The 17710-nt window shown below is 35.4% G+C and overlaps 3 protein-coding genes and 1 long non-coding RNA gene across 7 annotated transcripts; 3 read left to right on the top strand and 1 right to left on the bottom strand.

The window, feature by feature from the left end:
- Positions 1 to 457: 457 nt before the first annotated feature.
- Positions 458 to 5550, top strand: LOC105130251 (G-type lectin S-receptor-like serine/threonine-protein kinase At4g27290). The gene is made up of 7 exons (XM_011032655.1): positions 458 to 1469; positions 1596 to 1724; positions 2480 to 2625; positions 2828 to 3038; positions 4365 to 4602; positions 4683 to 4833; positions 5062 to 5550. The coding sequence occupies exons 1-7, from the start codon at positions 458 to 460 to the stop codon at positions 5365 to 5367; spliced, it is 2193 nt and encodes a 730-aa protein (XP_011030957.1). The 3' UTR covers positions 5368 to 5550.
- A 1384-nt stretch (positions 5551 to 6934) lies between these two features.
- On the top strand, positions 6935 to 7763 carry LOC105130219 (uncharacterized). Its single transcript, XR_843202.1, has 2 exons — positions 6935 to 6981; positions 7569 to 7763. It is a non-coding gene; the product is annotated as an uncharacterized LOC105130219 (long non-coding RNA).
- Positions 7764 to 12427: 4664 nt separating this feature from the next.
- Positions 12428 to 13494, top strand: LOC105130225 (Stress responsive alpha-beta barrel domain protein). Its single transcript, XM_011032627.1, has one exon. It carries the CDS (start codon positions 12460 to 12462, stop codon positions 13285 to 13287), a length of 828 nt encoding a protein of 275 aa, XP_011030929.1. The 5' UTR covers positions 12428 to 12459; the 3' UTR covers positions 13288 to 13494.
- Positions 13495 to 13612: 118 nt separating this feature from the next.
- LOC105130226 (G-type lectin S-receptor-like serine/threonine-protein kinase At4g27290) lies at positions 13613 to 17467 on the bottom strand. Of its 4 annotated transcripts, none has more exons than XM_011032629.1 (7): positions 16051 to 17467; positions 15747 to 15896; positions 15476 to 15633; positions 15002 to 15212; positions 14425 to 14662; positions 14163 to 14313; positions 13613 to 14068 (listed from the first exon to the last, which is right to left on the bottom strand). In XM_011032629.1, exons 1-7 carry the CDS (start codon positions 17303 to 17305, stop codon positions 13775 to 13777), a joined length of 2457 nt encoding a protein of 818 aa, XP_011030931.1. In that variant the 5' UTR covers positions 17306 to 17467; the 3' UTR covers positions 13613 to 13774. The 4 variants fall into 4 exon arrangements, with proteins under 4 accessions (XP_011030931.1, XP_011030932.1, XP_011030930.1 ...); XM_011032630.1 differs by having other exon boundaries at positions 15756 to 15899; XM_011032628.1 differs by having other exon boundaries at positions 15747 to 15899.
- Between the last annotated feature and the right edge of the window lie 243 nt (positions 17468 to 17710).

Here is a 17710-nt window from a genome sequence, read left to right on the forward strand (position 1 = left end):
ATACCGAATACTTTCACATCTAAGCAAGCTGTTAAGAGAGCTACAGAAAAATCACGAGTTCAGCTATTTAAAAATATCTTTTAAAATTTAAAATTATAAAAAAAACACATGTCAACCATATTTCTAACACCATGCCACATTTCCAAATAATCACTTAATATTTCAACTCTGTTATTCATCATTCAATGGATGGAGGTCAGTTTTGATGACAGTGAGAGAAAAGTGATGAAAATTCACAAGAGAAAAGTGAAATTCACAGTAATTTCTATTTATTAAAGGTGAAATAATTATTTATTATTAAAAATTAAAGTAATTATTTTTTTATATGTTGTCAACTGTACAGAAATAGAATAAAATAAATATATTACTGCCCCTCTTGCAGGCTGATTGTGTTGCCGAATACTTTCACATCTAAGGAAGCTGTTAAGTGAGCTACAGAAAAATCACGAGTTCAGCTATGGCTTACATACCTATACTTCTTTTTGGCTCCTCAATATTGCTTGTTCTAGAAACAGCCACAGGTATTGACACCATAAACACCGCTCAGTACATTAGAGATGGAGATACCATAACTTCTGCTGAAGGAACCTATGTATTAGGATTTTTCAGCCCAGGAAAATCAAGAAACCGATACTTGGGGATATGGTACGGAAAAATATCTGTGCAGACAGTAGTTTGGGTTGCCAACACAGAGATTCCACTCAATGATTTATCAGGAGTTCTACGGCTTACGGACGAAGGAATTCTTGTCCTTCTCAATCGGAGCGGGAGTGTAGTCTGGTCTTCCAGTACATCAACACCTGTCAGGAATCCTGTTGCACGGCTTTTGGACTCGGGAAACCTTGTTCTCAAAGAGAAAGGCGATAACAACCTGGAGAACACGTTGTGGCAAAGTTTTCAACATCCAGGTAATACACTATTGCCAGAAATGAAGCTAGGTCGGAATAAAGTAACAGGCATGGACTGGTACCTGACAGCATGGAAGTCACCTGATGATCCTTCTAAAGGTAATGTTACATGTAAACTTGTTCCTTATGGATACACAGAGATACTAGTGATGGAAAAGTCTAAAGTGCTGTACCGGTCTGGGCCGTGGAATGGTCTGCGGTTCAGTGGCATGCCTTCTTTAAAACCGAATCCCATATACAAATTTGAATTTGTTTCCAATGAGGAGGAGGTATATTATAGAGAGCATCTAACTAATAATTCAACACATTGGAGGGTCGTGCAAAGTCAAAATGGTGATATCCACAACTTCAAGTGGATTGAGAAGAAACAAAGTTGGTTATTATACGGGGCACCAAAGACAGATTATTGTGATCGTTATGCACTGTGTGGTTTAAATGGTATCTGTAATATTAACAACTCTCCAATCTGTGATTGCTTGAATGGATTTATACCTAATGTTTCAAGAGACTGGAACATGATGGATTGGTCAAAAGGTTGTGTTAGAAAGACACCACTAAATTGTTCAGGTGATGGGTTTAGAAAGCTCTCCGCAGTGAGGTTGCCCGAGACAAAAACATCATGGTTTAACACGAGCATGAACCTGGAGGACTGCAAAAACACTTGCTTAACGAACTGCAGCTGTTCAGCATATTCAAATTTGGACATCAGGGATGGAGGAAGTGGGTGCTTGCTTTGGTTCGGTGACCTGATTGATATCAGAATACTTCATGAAAACGATATAGATGTTTATATACGGATGGCTGAATCAGAACTAGGTATGAATTTATCCTCAGTCTATAAAAGTTGATAGCAATTGCACTCTAGCAAGATCTAAGATGGGAAATCAAATGAATTAAAAGCAAATCTTCATCATATACATCATAGTTTTACAGAACATCTTGTCAGATGATGCTATGAAACTTCCTTTGTATGCATTTAAGCATGTGCTAATCTATGTATATAGCATGATAACTTGGCAAGCACAGATCAAAATATCATTTGGATCAAAATATCATTTGGCTTAGAAGAGCTTTCAGCATAATAAAATCATTGAGATGATACATCATAGATTGATTTGCTCTGCTTAGAGTAGAATTATCCTGGTATGTAATGAAACATTTCCAGTCATACTAAAATAGTAAGTACATACGATAGGCATTGTCCTCTAACTCCTTTTTTTTTTTGTTTTTCTCTTCCATGGTGTAGATTATGGTGATGGTGCGAAGATGAATACTAAATCCAAAGTGAAGAGAAGGATCATAGTAAGCACAGTGTTGTCCGCAACAATTCTGTTCCTCGGCCTAGCCTTGATCTTGTATGTTTGGAAGAAAAAAAACAGTACGTTATTCACCATGAGCTTCTAATTAATCATGGCTCAATCTGCTAATTTTAGGATGGGAAGTTTAGTTTATTTCCGATTTTAGGACCTCCTTGTATAGATGTCTAAAAGAAATTTTAGGATAACAGAGAATAGATCAGATCCCCTGCTTCTTGTTATTCACAAGATTTTTGCTTGCCTGACAAATGGCAGGTGCTTTGGAAAGAAGTTCACGTAAGAAGCACATGAAAGAGGATCTGGACTTACCGTTGTTTGATTTGGATATAGTGGCTTGTGCAACAAATAACTTTTCTGCTGACAATAAACTCGGAGAAGGGGGTTTCGGACCTGTTTACAAGGTAATAGCTGACCTATAAACAATAAGCAATTTGTTGGCTTCCAATGGACAGATACTTTCTAAGCATACATAATGACTGTTTGGAAAGTGTTCCGACATTAGATTTTCCGACAGATGCAAGTAGTATGCGGCATTGTACGCACCGTGTATTACAGGTTTCACAAGACAAACTTTTGCTTATGATTATGAGAGAATATTTGCAGGGAGCATTGAAAGATGGGCGAGAAATAGCTGTGAAGAGACTCTCCAAGAATTCAAGACAAGGACTTGACGAGTTCAAAAATGAAGTCAAGCATATCGTGAAACTTCAGCATCGGAATCTAGTGAAGCTTCTAGGATGCAGCATTGAAGAAGATGAGATGATTTTGATCTACGAGTTTTGTCCTAACAAAAGCTTGGACTTCTTCATTTTTGGTATGAATATCTCAAAACCCTATGCCAGTTCTGTAAATAACATGAAAATTTTAGCAGAGAAGGGAAGTGAAAAGGCTAGTTTGATATGCATTTTCCTTCAACCTCACAGAACTCATTTTGCAAGATATGTATAGGCAGAAAATGTTGATAATAGGTATATAAAAAACTGAAAGTTGATGATAATCTAAAGAAAAAAAAAACAGAGAACTTGCAGCATAGAACAAAGAGTAGAATATTTTTTATAGGTTACCACCAACCCTTAGCTTTTACTTATAGATGAAATCAAACACAATAAAATTAAGAAACATAACTAATATAAACTCTTTTGAGCTATATAATTTATCCTAAATAAAGTTTAAATCTAAAAAAGTAAAAACTAACTAAACTTCAAGAAGATAATGATGTTAGTAATAAATAGATATTAATAAAAGATAATCTATCTAGCTGATACATTAATTTCAGCTTTGGTGCCATAACTTCAATATAAAAAATATTATTTGTAGAGCATTCTTGAAAGAAAATACCTATATATATTTAATACAAGCAGATTCTTTGCTTATTTATTCTTTCTTTTATTGGGATATACTAACAGTTGCTTAACTGTTTCTAAAAGCTAAAGATTAGCCTATATTACTTATTATTTTCTGTTATATTTTTTCCTTTTTCTTAGCTTGTAAAGTTTACTTATATAATAGGTAATTCTCAATGAAAAATACATACAATTGTATTCACGAGACTCTAAACCCTAAACTGTCAATTCTATCTAGAAAGCTTTCACCTAAAAAGCTTAAAGCTTGTAACACATCCCTTAACTTGAGGGACGTCACTGACATTTCTGCTGATATGACCTCTGCAGATTTGCTTCTGCAATAATTCTGCCGAAAATCAGTAGACTTCTATAGTTATTAGATATAACCAGTCATAAACTACAGATTATGGAACACCCTAGAAATTCTTTCCAATTGTTGCACTTTTGTGCTGTCAGTGTACAAGCACTGAAACCAACTCCTAGTAAATGATGCTATGAGCTCTATGGCTAAAAATAAGTTCTGTAGATCAATCACAAGTAACCCGAAGTAACAGGAAACCATAGGCGCACCGAATATAACAACCATTTGCTGTGCTTCCTTCACAACCATTGGGAAACCAGCCTGGAGGGAAGTGTTTCTCCACTTCCATAGTCACGCATGCTGGCTTTTCTATCAGTAATTTTAATTGAAACTTCATCAAGTATTAAGTTTGCATTACCATTTCTTCAAGTTTTTCATATGCATTTAGGAATCTGATAAGAGCTACAATAAATAGATTTGGGCGAAATTTTGGCAGATGAAAAACACAGATTGCTTCTAGATTGGCCTATGCGCTACAACATTATCAACGGGATTGCTCGAGGACTCCTTTATCTTCACCAAGATTCAAGACTAAGAGTAATTCATAGAGATCTTAAAGCCGACAATATTTTATTGGATTATGAACTGAACCCGAAAATTTCAGACTTTGGCCTGGCTAGAAGTTTGGGAGGAAATGAAATTGAAGCCAATACAAATAAAGTGGTCGGAACTTAGTAAGTTTGTCATCCATCATATGATTTTATCTTCCGTTCTCACAAATACAACTTAACATTCTACAACCGAATATGAGCAGTGGCTACATTTCCCCTGAGTATGCAAATTTTGGGCTCTACTCACTAAAATCAGATGTCTTTGGCTTTGGTGTATTGATGCTTGAGATAGTGAGTGGGAACAGGAACAGAGGATTCCGTCATCCAGACCACCACATGAACCTTCTTGGGCATGTAAGTGTTAAAATCATGGTACTTAGACTCTTCATTTCACTTAACTTTTGTGTGCCAACGTTAGGTTCACTTAGACACTTGCAATGCATGAAAAAATTGTAGATAGTTTGAAAATTCATCCAGCCTGACAACGGCACGCAATATCATTTGGATCCTCGAGTTTCTAGAGACCAAATTTTTAAATATTTTTTAATGAAATTGTATTGAATATCTCGGTTTGTTTACCAGGCTTGGAGACTGTTTATGGAAGGCAGGCCTTTGGAACTGGCAGCAGAATCTATAGCTATAACATGCTATTCATATGAAGTGCTGCGTTCGATTCACGTAGCTCTACTTTGCGTGCAAGACAAACCAGAAGATAGGCCAAACATGTCATGTGCAGTTTTGATGTTAGGTAATAATGATGCACTGCCTCAGCCTAAACATCCAGGTTTTTTCACGGAACGGGATCTTTTTGAAGCAAGTTATTCTTCCAGCATGAGCAAACCGTCTTCAGCTAACGAATGTTCAATTTCAGTCTTAGAGGCAAGATAGATTACCCATTGTGAGGTCCTGACATGCTGCTGGGTGATCGTGTTTTAGAAAGCTATATATACTTCTCAGTCCTTTTTATGTTTGTTAACAAGCATGTATGCTCTTTATTGCCTAGCTAAAATAGCTAAAAACCATTTTAACTAGCTATCTAAAAAATATTACCACATTCATACTCTCTAAAATAAAGAGTCAATAATATTTTTTGAATTAACTAAAAACCAAAATCTTCCAAACTAGTTATCAGTTTTTCATACATGTAAGAACCCAAGAAAGCATGGCCACCAATTTTGTAGCCAAAGTTGCATCCAATACAGGTTACGATTTTTTACGATTGCTACATTGCCATTGCCAATGCTCTCAATGCCCTTATTAAGGAGAAAAACAACACCATCTTCCTCTTCTTGAAGAACAAGGAATTATTCATTCACCCTTGATGAGACAGGCAAAGGAATGTTGTACCTAAAATGCCTTCCACAGTCCTAATGTTATCTGCTGAAGTGATAATAACAATTGTTTAGATGAGCCAGCATAGTTACTGTAATGTTTTGAAAAATTAAAAAAAAAATAGGAAAAGGCAACAAAGCCCTTGAAGGCTTAAAAGTGAGTAAAATGAATAAGAGGTATTGTGGTAATTGAATAATAGTTGATAAATATAAATAGGAAGAAAAAAAAACAAAAGAACAAAAAGAGGGAGCTGTGTTTTTGAGAGAAAACCGTAAAAGAGAAGGAAGAAGGAAGAAGAAGAAGAGAAAAGAGGGGGAAAGAAAGGAAAGGGAAGAGATTGAGAAGAAATAACTTTAAAGATAAGATTTAGACTGTTAAATGTATAAATGTGTTGTTTGAAATTTAAATTTATGTTTTGATAAATATTAGGGTTTTGAAAATTTGTTATTTGGGTTAATTGATGAATTAATTTGAATGTTATAAAGTTGATTGTTGTGGGTAATTGATTAATTAGTTGATTTTGAGAGATTGTTAGTAAAGATGATGATGTTGAGTTATGATTTGTGTAAATTATGAATTTTGAGTTGGAAGTCTGGAAAGAACAATGGGTAATCTGTGAACAATTCTGGGTTTGAGGTTGAAGATGATGAAAATTCAATTTGGTCCCTCAATTTGTGAAAATTACAGTTTAGTCCCTAAACTTTGGGAAAATTATAATTTGACCCCTAATGGTATTTTGAGATTCTGGACAGTGTTATTATGAGGTTAAGGATGATAAATCTCAGTTTGATAATTGATTTGGAATATTTTCAGTTTGGTCCCTAAATTTAGGAATTTACATTTTAGTCCCTAATCTTTATAAAAATTACTGTTAGGTCCCTGGTTCATTCTGGACAGAATTAAGGATGGTTTATGGATGAAATTTCAGTATGGTTATATATTTACAGTTTGGTCCAATTTTGGTAAAATTATATTTTGGTCCCTATTTGGATAATTGTCATTTTAGTCCCTAAACCTAGGAGAGTAAACTTAGTTTTATTTTATGCATTGGGATATTTTGTTTGAGTTGTTTTTTAGTATATTTCATATATTGTTGTAGGTTCTCCTAACGATCCTCAATAGAATTTTCGAGTTTTTCGTCTGACGTTTCTTTAGTTCTATATTTTCTGGGTGAGTGAGATAATTTTTAATATGCATATAATATAAATAAATATGTATGTTTATTATATGATGAGTACGATTAGTTAATCTTTTGAATATTTATATATTTTGCATTATTTTCCGAGTACTCATCTATTCTTGAAATTTGCACTCGCATTTTGTCGAGCTAAATTCTATCTGATATGATATATGTTTAATTGATGATTCTGTGAATATCTATTATGCCTTGATATAGGACTTGTTAGTAACTCCATGCTAACGAAGAGTAGTTAGCCTATGTGCACATAGTATTCTGTATACCTAGCTGGTGAGAGAGGCATCAGCCTGTGGTGACTGATCATCCCACAGTGGTCACTTTCGGGTGTCATCTGGTCACTTTTGTGTGTTATCTGGTCACTTTCGGGTGTCATCAGATCTCTGATATGTATTCCACTATGTTATGATAATATGTTTAGTATGTATATGTATATGTATATGTATATCAAGATAAATCATCTGATAAACTATTAATATGAAAAAATATCTAAAATATATATTAAATATTATTCCCTCACTGAGTTGGTTAAACTCATCCCTCATTCTTAATATTATTTCAGGTTCTTAGTTTCTGATAGCAGTTGGACTTTGTTGAGTGTTCCTGCTTCTTCAGTTTTGGGTCGGTATGCCTTGCTTATTGTTTAAGGTTGTTTTGATTCGATGTCTTAGACGCTCCACTATTACTTTGTTTTAATTAAGTTTGGATTTTGACAATGTAATGAGTATTATGAATTATTATTTTTGTTTTAATTACTGATGAAGAGTTTTGAACTATCCTTTGATTTCATCAGCTTTGAGTAATATAATATTTCTAAAGATTATGAAATGCTGCGTATTTTTGAATATCTTGTTCTTTTGATATGTCTGTTTTGAGGCTTAGCGTAGTTGGGGTGTCCTTTCGACACTACTCCTGCGTTGCCGATTATGGACCTGGGATTCAGGTCGTGACAGTTACAGCCTGGAAGAGGGCATGCACAGGGTGAAAAGACAGTGTTCCATTACACCCATATTCTTTGTTTTGGCATATTGTTGTAACAAATTCTATGTTCCCGCACACTACATTATTGCTCATCACAAGGTTCGGGATATTTGGCTGCTGAAACAAATCAACAAAGTTAAATCATCATAAAAGGTATAAAATATACTCAGAACCAAATCAAAAACCATCGAGCTTAATCATTTTGTAATGAGGACAATTCCCTTTAAACCATCAAGCCAAGCAAAAGAGAGAGTTCAAAGGAAAAAGAGAGAGAGATACTTGTGCTCTTCACAAGCTATATCAGAGTAAATTATTTCTTGGCCATTAGAAAATTTCCTCTATTTTAGCTGAGATCACAAATTATAGGCAATTTAGAAAATCTTTTTCTATCATTTGATCTCTATAACAATGTTACAAATACTGTCAAAATATAAGTTCTCCAATGAGCAAACAGTATTCACAGGTCAAATATCATGGTTCCCACATAAATGGATTTTTAAATCCATTGAGAATGGGCACGTAAAGAATCAGTTAAAATCAGAATGCAAAACAAAGAAACCTAGAAATGGTTATCCAAATTGTTTGGATATGACTTCGTGATCGAGTTTCGAGTATGAAAGGAAAACCTAGTAATTGACACACTCTCTAGCCAGGAGGACACCACAAAAAAAGATACGCTATGGACTATCTCTATTCCAATTATTAACTGGATTGATATGAAATTCAAGCTATCATACAACAACTAAACTAGAAAACCATAGGCTCCTTGAAATACCATTTTGAGGGATACTATACTACAAACAGAGAATCTATATAAATCAATTCAGCCCTATAAAAACAACCATCCTAAACTATATACATGATTGTCCATCATCGGGACACATGAGCTTTGAGAGAACACTAAAAAGGACAAAGACAGATTTCTTTTGGGTAAGAATGAAATCAGATATACAAACCTATATCAAACATTATGAGGTCTGCTAGAGAGCAAAAGGAGAAAACACAAAACCCTCAGAACTCTTATAGCCTTTACTTATACCCACTAGACCATGGTCATCCATATCTATGGATTTTATAGAAGGGCTACCAAAATCTAATCAATACTCAGTAATTATGGTAGTTGTGGATAAGTTTACCAAATATGCCTATTTTATCCCTGTGTCCCACCCTTATAACACGACAAAAATTGCCATTTTGTTCTCACAAAATGTAATGAGACTGCATGGACTACCAGACAACATAGTATCAGACAGGGATCTTACCATTACTAGCAATTTTTGGGGAGAGTTATTCCAAATTCAAGGGGTTAAGTTGTTGATGTCAACAACCTACCACCCCCAAACCAACGGTCAGACAGACGCAACTTACAAAATATTGGAAGGGTATTTGAGATTCTATATAGGAGATAACCCAAAGGGTTGGTCTAATTGGTTGACCATGGCCGAATATTGTTACTATACTAGCTACCACACATCCCTCAAATTTACCCTATTTAAAGCAATTTATAGTTACCCACCTCCAAGCCTCATAGATTATATTCCTGGTTCAACAAAAAATCATACAGCAGAGGAACAATTACAACACAGGACAACAAATTGCAGAAATTAAATACAACTTAGCTTGAGCTCAAGAGAGACAAAAGAAACAAGCAGATAAAGGTATAAAAGAGACCCAGTTCAAAGAAAAGGAATGGGTTTACCTCCAGCTCCAGCCATTTAGACAGTCTAGCGTGCCAAAAAATAAAAATAGAAAGTTAGCATATAAATACTTCGGGCCATTCAAAATCTTAAAAAAAGTGGGAGAAGTGACTTACCAGTTAGATCTTCTCAAGGAGGCCCGAATCCACAACACATTCTATGTCTTGCTGCTAAAGAAATGGGTGGGAAAGGAACCATTCCTGAACTGAAGCTACCAATTCTCAAACCTAAGAGGAATTCTTAACTAGAACCAGCAGAGATACTTGACCGAAGAAGCCAAGTCTCAAGGAGGAAGACAAAGGAAGAAGTATTGTTAAAATGGGAAATACAACCTAAAAAAGATGTTGTTTGGATTGATGAAGAGTGGTTAAAAGGTTCCTACCCTCACCTTGAGGGTAAGGTTTTTTAAGGGGGAGAGAGTTGTAACAGTCCGGCAACATCTAAAGGAGCAAGATCAAGCTAAGGTCGGGGGAAAAAATGAAGGAGGCGTATTGGAAAAGATTTACCTATAGTAAAGAGATAAAGTAAGCACATGTATGGTCAAGATGGGACAAGAAGCAATTATATGGAGGGCTGAGATGAAGAAGCTCCTGCGGCTAATAGCTGGCTAGGGAGTAAGTTCAAAGGCAAACAATACTGTTTAGGAGAAGAAGTAAAAAGAATCCAAATACAACACTGATAAATAAAACAACTGTATATTCTATCTATTATCCTTAATTCTCAACTAATCAAGAGTTACAATAAAAAGAGAAGAATAAAAAGAGAAGGGAAGGGCAGCAAATAGGCAAGAAAATTGCTTTGAAGCAAATTTCATTCATCCAGGAGGCTCGGGCTACCTTCAAGCTGTCCAGAAATCTAGATTATAGTTTATCAATTTTACATTGTTCTTTCTATTCAGTTTCTTTAAGATATTTATCTTTGAACTTGTTATTTCAATATTTCCACTTAATTGTAAGCTCAGTTAAAGAAAAGCTATAATAAAAATTCCAGTAAATTTTCTATAGAAATTACCAATACAATTACAAGGTGTTTTTGTCAACATTCTCATGGATACATCTTAAACATTTTGAACGTAAAAACCCATTCAGGATTAGTTCGGTATGCTTCGTTGGTTTTGCAAATTGTAAGTAATGCATGGGTTTTCTTATCAGGATTGGAGATTGTTTGTATATTCTTGATCTGTCCTTGAAAATTAATCATGTATTTTAACTAATTATATACTAACCAAAGTTATTTTCCTTGATTTGGAAATGATACAATCTATATGCTAAATTAGTCTGCATCAAGTTTTGCCAAGCATGGGACTTAGGCTGTGAAAGATGTTCTAAGCCAGTGTTTTAAGCCAACGACATTACCCCACTGCAGGAAGGCATTGAACAATACATTTTTCTCTCATACCACCTCTCCAAGTTAAAGGACACATAGTACAGATTTGTTTTCTTGTCTTTAAAGATAGTTATGTCTATTTTCATTGCGAGTTGACTAATATTTATAAGGAATTTAAGAGTGATAGTAATATGTTAAAAAAATATGTTAAAATAATTTTTAATATTAATACATTAAAAAAATTTTAAAATATAAAAAATTTAAAGTTTTAAAGAACACAATTTTAACGAATTCCCAGGATTAACCAAATCACTAGTATGCTGCATGTTTCTATATTTGTGCCTCTAGGTTCTAAAACTTGAGATAGTTTCGTGAGATTTAACATTCTTCTCCTTATCAAAGATCTTAGGATTGAAAATTCTTCTCCTTATCCTAAGATTCAATGCCATGCAGATCATATGGTAAAAACATTAACCTACCTTGTATAGCTCATCACTTTTCTTTTTGAGTTAATTTCAATCTATTCTCTTAATTTCTCTTTCTGATATTTTAATTGTTTCAATGTCACACTTGACATTTTAATATTTCCCTTCTTTATTCAAAGTAAGAGGAAAAAAAAAAGTTTTGTAAGTCACTAAACTGATTTAATGAGATCAAATATTTTATTCAAATTATAAGATTAGAATGATACCACATAAATCGTTTTTATTTAAAAGTATAGAATACAAAAAATTATTTTATTTAAATATAGTTTATATTGAAAACAAAAAAAAATTAAAATAATTGAATTAGAAAAACCACAAAAAAAATAGAACCTTAAAATTAGAACCGATTAATCTATAAAATTCAAACATTATATACGCTTGACTTATAAAAAAATTGTTTGTTTATTTATTTTATAATGAGCTCCGTAATTTATACTATCTTTTTACTGTGAATGTTTAATTTTATGATTAATATATTTATACTTTTAAATATAAATAATGTAAGTGACATCACTTAAAATTAAAAGTAGAATTTATCAAATTATTTTTTAAAAGTTATATTCAACTAAATTTGAAAATATTTAGGAATTGAAAAATTAATAATTCTTATCCATCGATTTGATATTAAAATTTCAATGAGTACATGGAACTTCTAACAAAAAAATAAAAAGTCTTCCAACCTTAATTATAAATTGAAATTCACTTCTTCTTTTTTACAACATATAATCTGTTTTCTTTTTTTAGAAGTAATTTAATTTTTTTGCTTGTTAATATTAAAAGTAAACTTATAAAAATAAAACATATTATTTTAATATATTTTATATAAAAATACTTTATAAAAAATAGCTGATACGATGCTAAAAGTTCTCGTAGCCTATCACTACCTTAAATTAATAGTCAAACGAGCCACGTTAAAAAAAAAAAAAGTCAAACGAACCACGTTAAACGTCCCCACAAATCATAGATGACGATGTTGTGTCTGAAAGCCGCAAGCCTACTCTCTACGAAACCATTTTACCTCCACTTTCCCGTCGCCAAACACCAGCTCAACCCCTTCTTCTCGTCCTTCAAGCCCAAGAAGCCTTACTCTGCTGCAGCATCCCGATCCCAAATCAGAATGTCGTCCTCATCCACTCCGCCCCAAACAATTGAACACATAGTCCTCTTCAAAGTCAAAGAAAACACCGACCCCACTCAAATCAACACCATGATTCATTCCCTCAACCGTCTTATATCACTCGACTCCGTACTCCACTTAACCGCCGGTGCTCTCTACCGCACCAAGTCCTCACCTATTCCCTTCACTCACATGCTCCACAGCCGTTACTCCTCTAAAGAAAACCTCTCCGCTTATGCCCTTCACCCGACCCACGTTCAAGTCGTTAAAGAATCGGTTCTACCAATCTGCGATGACATCATGGCTGTCGATTGGGTCACTGGTGATCTTAACTGCGGTGATTCATTGGTCCCACCTTCTGGGTCCGCGATTAGATTAACATTCTTGAAGTTAAAAGAGGGATTAGGGGATGAAGTGAAAGATGAGATACTGGGAGTAATTCAGGGGATTAAAGATACATTTGGAGGAATTGATCACATCAGTTGCGGAGAGAACTTCTCCCCTGCTAGAGCCAAGGGTTATTCGATTGCGTCACTAGCTGTTTTTCGTGGATTGAGTGAATTGGAGGCGGTGGATTCGGAGAAAGAGTTGGCGAATTTGGAGAAAGCTAAGGTTAGAGATTATCTGGAAAGTGTTATGGTTCTTGATTATGTTGTGTCCTCTTCCAGTGTATGATTGATGTTGTCTTTTAGGCTTTGAGATCTTCTGTTGTTCTTGGATGGATTGAGGTTCCATAAAAATTAATAATTTAATGCCAACGAATTTGGAATTTTTCTTTTGTTTGTGCTTTGCTGCTGGTTGTGTGGCATCAAGGTCAGTGTTCGTCTCTTGGTTCCGGCTCGTCTCGTGTCCTCTATTCCAGTTAGCTTCTTTTCTTTTGTCTGAAACAGCGTTACCTTACTTCATTCATCTAGTTTACTGTTAATTTCATTGACGTTGCGGATGTAACAAAGCTCAATCGTTGTAGTATTTATCTGCAAAACTTGATTAATCGGGCAAGGCTAACAAAATGCCAACCTGTTTCCGTTAATGAGAAGAAAAGAACGTAAATCTATTCGGCCATTTTGGACTTCCTTTACCAAATAAAACTAAAAAGCCGAATGAATGATCGACTCTCTGAATTAAAAATTAAAATTAAAATTAAAGAAGGCCTGGCTCGCTTCTATCTGCCGTCAAGTACCGTGATTGTTACTTCATTGGTGGAACTCAGGTCTTTCTTGTTTTCTTCGATCACTTTTCTTTCTGTGAAAAAACCTGGCTCGTTAGGTTGAGGCAATAACCCATTTCCCTCCAACATAAGAACCACTGTAGACATGCTTGGCCTGTGTTCTGGAGAGTGTTGCACACATAATAGCCCCACATGGATTGACCTTAACACTTCAGGCACATAGCAGGATTCTACATTTAATTCATCAATCAACTCCAAAGATCTGCCTTCCTTGTATAGCTTCCATACCTGAAATTTGAAATCATTGTTTTCAATGAAAATGATTCTTAAACCATTGTGCCAATGCTATTTTGAAAAAACAAGAAGGAAAAAAATTCCTTACATGCCCAAGAAGGTTGAGTTCGTGTTCTGGATGTGTAAATCCCCAGTTTCTTTTCCCACTGACAGTCTCTAACACCAAAACACCAAAGCTAAACACATCGGATTTTATCGAGAAGAAACCATCAATGGCATACTCTGGTGACATATAACCACTTCATGATATAATTAAACAAGTTAGTGAGATTCTTCTACTAAGATGGTAGGCATTTCTAATACATTTTTCTTTGCTAACTGAGAGAAGGGGAATGAAGAAGTACTCTTACTATGTCCCAACTACTCTTCTTGTATTCGCTTCTGTTTCATTCCCTCCGAAACTTCTAGCCATACCAAAGTCTGAGATTTTTGGATTCATATCATTATCTAGTAAAATGTTGCTCAGCTTAAGATCTCTATGAATAATTCGTAGTCTAGAGTCATGATGGAGATAAAGCAGTCCCCTTGATACCCCATTGATGATGTGGAACCTTTTAGGCCAATCCAGCAACTTGCTTCGAATTTGATCTGCCCATTATATAAAAAATCTGCAGGTTAATTCATATGGCTGCTGATTTTACTTATAAGTGCGATTTTAACTAACAGTGAATATTATTTAGTAACAGGATAGTAAAAAAGAAAATCCTTGTAAACCAAGTTCTCATGGGAGTACTCAAATATGTTAGAGGTAGTAAATTCTTGAATCTGTGTGAACTGATAAATGTTTTGCAGCTAGTCTTTGATCAGTAGGATTAGAGATGAAACAGAAGTTGTAATACCTACTTTCTCTCACATATGTAAGAAGCAACTCAAATGAAATTATCTTGAAAAAACATTTGATGAATATCAAGATTCAGCGATCCTAACCAAATATGTAGATGTCTAGACTTTTGTTGGGCAGGTATTCATAGATCAAAATCTTCTCTTCATGTTCTATGCAATATCCCAGAAGCTTTACAAGGTTTCGATGTTGAAGTTTTGCAATGCATTTTACTTCATTCATGAATTGATCAAGCCCTTGTCTGGATTCCTTCGAAAGCCTCTTCACAGCTATGTCTTGTCCACCTTTAAACGCACCCTGTAAAAACAAGACAAGTACCAGATTTTTGTCAGCAGGCAAGTCTTAAGGGGGATATCCAACAATCTGGTTTTTCCTTTTTCCTTTTTTTTTTTTTTATTAATTGTCTACCCCTTTGTTTTTATTTTCTTGTTCACATTCTTCCTGTGCCACTGAATTTTAGAACGTAGTTTTTCTATCTTGACACAATAAAAGGCATGTGGTTAGGTATCATCACCTACTGTCAAAAAAGCTGAGCATAGTATCATCGCATTGTGTTTTACCTTGTAGACAGGTCCAAAGCCACCTTGTCCTAGCAAATTGTTGAATGAGAAATTGCTGGTAGCATTAGCTATTGCAGTAAGGTCAAAATGTGGTAAATCTAGACTCTCATCCTGGCTCGTCATAGACCATTGTTCCTTTGTATTGTTTTCCTTATTCTCTGTGACACAGCAAGTAAAGAAGGAATGGCAACAAAAATTTCTTATAGTGATGGAAAAAAGTTAATGAACATCCATGACTTTGCTCTACAGAATGTTTTTATTGCAAGGTAACTTGTCCTACCAAGAGTATTATGTCTACTATGCTTCTTCTTCTTCTGGAGGAACAAGCACAGACCAAGGCCTAGGAGAAGAAATGCTGATAACACAACGCTTACAATGATGCCCACTTTTTTTTTCTTGGGAGAGCCCTCTAGAGTGTGAGCTACTACAAGCAGGGAGATAGCAATGTATCAGTGATAGAATATTTCCCATCTGTTACGTTTCAAAGCATTAGCCATGGATTTTTGGTATTATGCAATGCAATAAATATATTATATTATATTATATTCAGCATGTAAGAATGTGCTCATATTTACCTATTTCAGGAGAAGCCATTCTAATATAAAGATCTTGGCCATCTTCTGTGTATTGTCTGATGTCCACCAGGTCACCAAACCAGAGAATGCATCCGCTTCCGTTTCCCCTTATATCCGAATTTGTATAAGCCATGCAAGAACAATTATTCAAGCATTTCACCCTGCATTCCTCCGTTGTCATGCTTTTATTCATCGCCCGAATCTTTGAGTCTGGCAATTTAATGTTATAATACTTTATAAATCCATCTCCATTCTGGCAGTTCAGCGGTGTCCTCCGAACGCACCCGCTAGACCAGTCTGCCCTTACCCATTCACTTTGGTTTTTTGGCACGAATCTGTTCAAACACCCACATGCTGGGGAGTTTCCGATGGTGCACCTGCCATAAGCACCGCATAGTGCATAGTTATCGCAGTTATCTCCTGGTGCACTTGAGTACACTATCCAATTATTAAGTCGGTCAATCCAGGCAAGCCGCTCCAGGACACCGCCTTGATCAAAAACCAAGGTCAAAGCAATAGAGCTGTTAATATCATAAGTTAAGTATGCCACTTTGTCATTAAAAACAAAAGCATAGCTTAAAAGGGGGTCTGGTTTCAAAAGAGGCAAACCACTAAAGCCAACACCATTCCACGGCCCTGATCGAGACTTCAGAACTGAATTCTGTCTGACAACTAGCTCTAAACCCTTCCCATCAATCTCAAAGGTATAAGGGCCTTGAGAAGGATCATCATTGCTCTTCCATGATGATATAATCACATCCAATCCAGAAGCTAGTCTTCCAACCTTCATTCCAGGTAGAAATGTATTTCCAGGATGTTCAAAACTTTGCCAGACGAAATTTTCTGTGCGACGATCATTTTCATTCCTGACCACAAGATTTCCTGAATCCAAAAGCTGAGCAACCGGGTTCTGCGCGTGCCTTGATGTATTGGAAGACCAAATGACACTACCATTCTGAATGACAAGGATGAGAGCTCCCCTCTCATCGAACTTTAAGACTCCTGACTTATCAGTTATTGGGATTGCTCTATTGGCAACCCACACCACTTTCCCTTTAGATATCTTGTTGTACCATATTCCCAAATACCGCCCTGTGGAATTACCAGGGCTGAAAAACCCCAGTTCAAATCTCTCGCCACTCGAAACTATGGTCTCTCCATCGCCGATAGTGTGATTTGCAGAGATGGTGTCTGCTGCTAGGGATGTAACGAAGAAAGAAGTAAAACAAAAGCAAAGTATGGTAATGTTATTCATTGATGTTTTTTTTGGTAATTCGTGCTTTAGCTGAAAGACTGGTCCTAACCAATGGAGATGGTATTAAAATAGTAGGAGTTTAAGGGCTGCAGCTGACAGAAGTCAGACTGTCATTCCCCATGAATTCAATTAAGTACAAATATCCTCGTAAATGGAAAGAAAGTGCAATTGCGAGGGAGACTTGGATAAGCCCAACATTCCTGAGTCATCTAAACTCGTTTTCAGTTCTTGTGATTGAACTAATAGAAATCCACGTGGTGGACCAAACCAATTGAAATTGAATGCGTATTTATTAGGGACCACTTTGAATGGCCCCATTGCCATCGCCGCTACCCTGGAATTTTTGAATTTTGAGTAATTTTCTTGACAGAAAAGGTCAGAGCGCCGTGTGACTGTGGGGGGTAG

Source organism: Populus euphratica, unplaced genomic scaffold, assembly GCF_000495115.2.
Source record: "Populus euphratica unplaced genomic scaffold, PopEup_1.0 scaffold95.1, whole genome shotgun sequence".
Lineage (NCBI taxonomy): Eukaryota > Viridiplantae > Streptophyta > Magnoliopsida > Malpighiales > Salicaceae > Populus > Populus euphratica.

What these genes read in the sequence shown, in the direction of transcription:
- LOC105130226 (XM_011032628.1), bottom strand. Translation starts at nt 17,305, where the DNA reads ATGAATAACATTACCATACTTTGCTTTTGTTTTACTTCTTTCTTCGTT. An exon ending in TAATACTCTTGGTAGGACAA is followed by an intron (nt 15,634 to 15,746) that starts GTTACCTTGCAA and finishes GCTGTGTCACAG; the next exon opens with AGAATAAGGAAAACAATACA. An exon ending in AGAAGAGTAGTTGGGACATA is followed by an intron (nt 14,314 to 14,424) that starts GTAAGAGTACTT and finishes TATATCATGAAG; the next exon opens with TGGTTATATGTCACCAGAGT.
- LOC105130251 (XM_011032655.1), top strand. Translation starts at nt 458, where the DNA reads ATGGCTTACATACCTATACTTCTTTTTGGCTCCTCAATATTGCTTGTT. An exon ending in GATGGCTGAATCAGAACTAG is followed by an intron (nt 1,725 to 2,479) that starts GTATGAATTTAT and finishes GACAAATGGCAG; the next exon opens with GTGCTTTGGAAAGAAGTTCA. An exon ending in ACATGAACCTTCTTGGGCAT is followed by an intron (nt 4,834 to 5,061) that starts GTAAGTGTTAAA and finishes TTTGTTTACCAG; the next exon opens with GCTTGGAGACTGTTTATGGA.
- LOC105130225 (XM_011032627.1), top strand. Translation starts at nt 12,460, where the DNA reads ATGACGATGTTGTGTCTGAAAGCCGCAAGCCTACTCTCTACGAAACCA.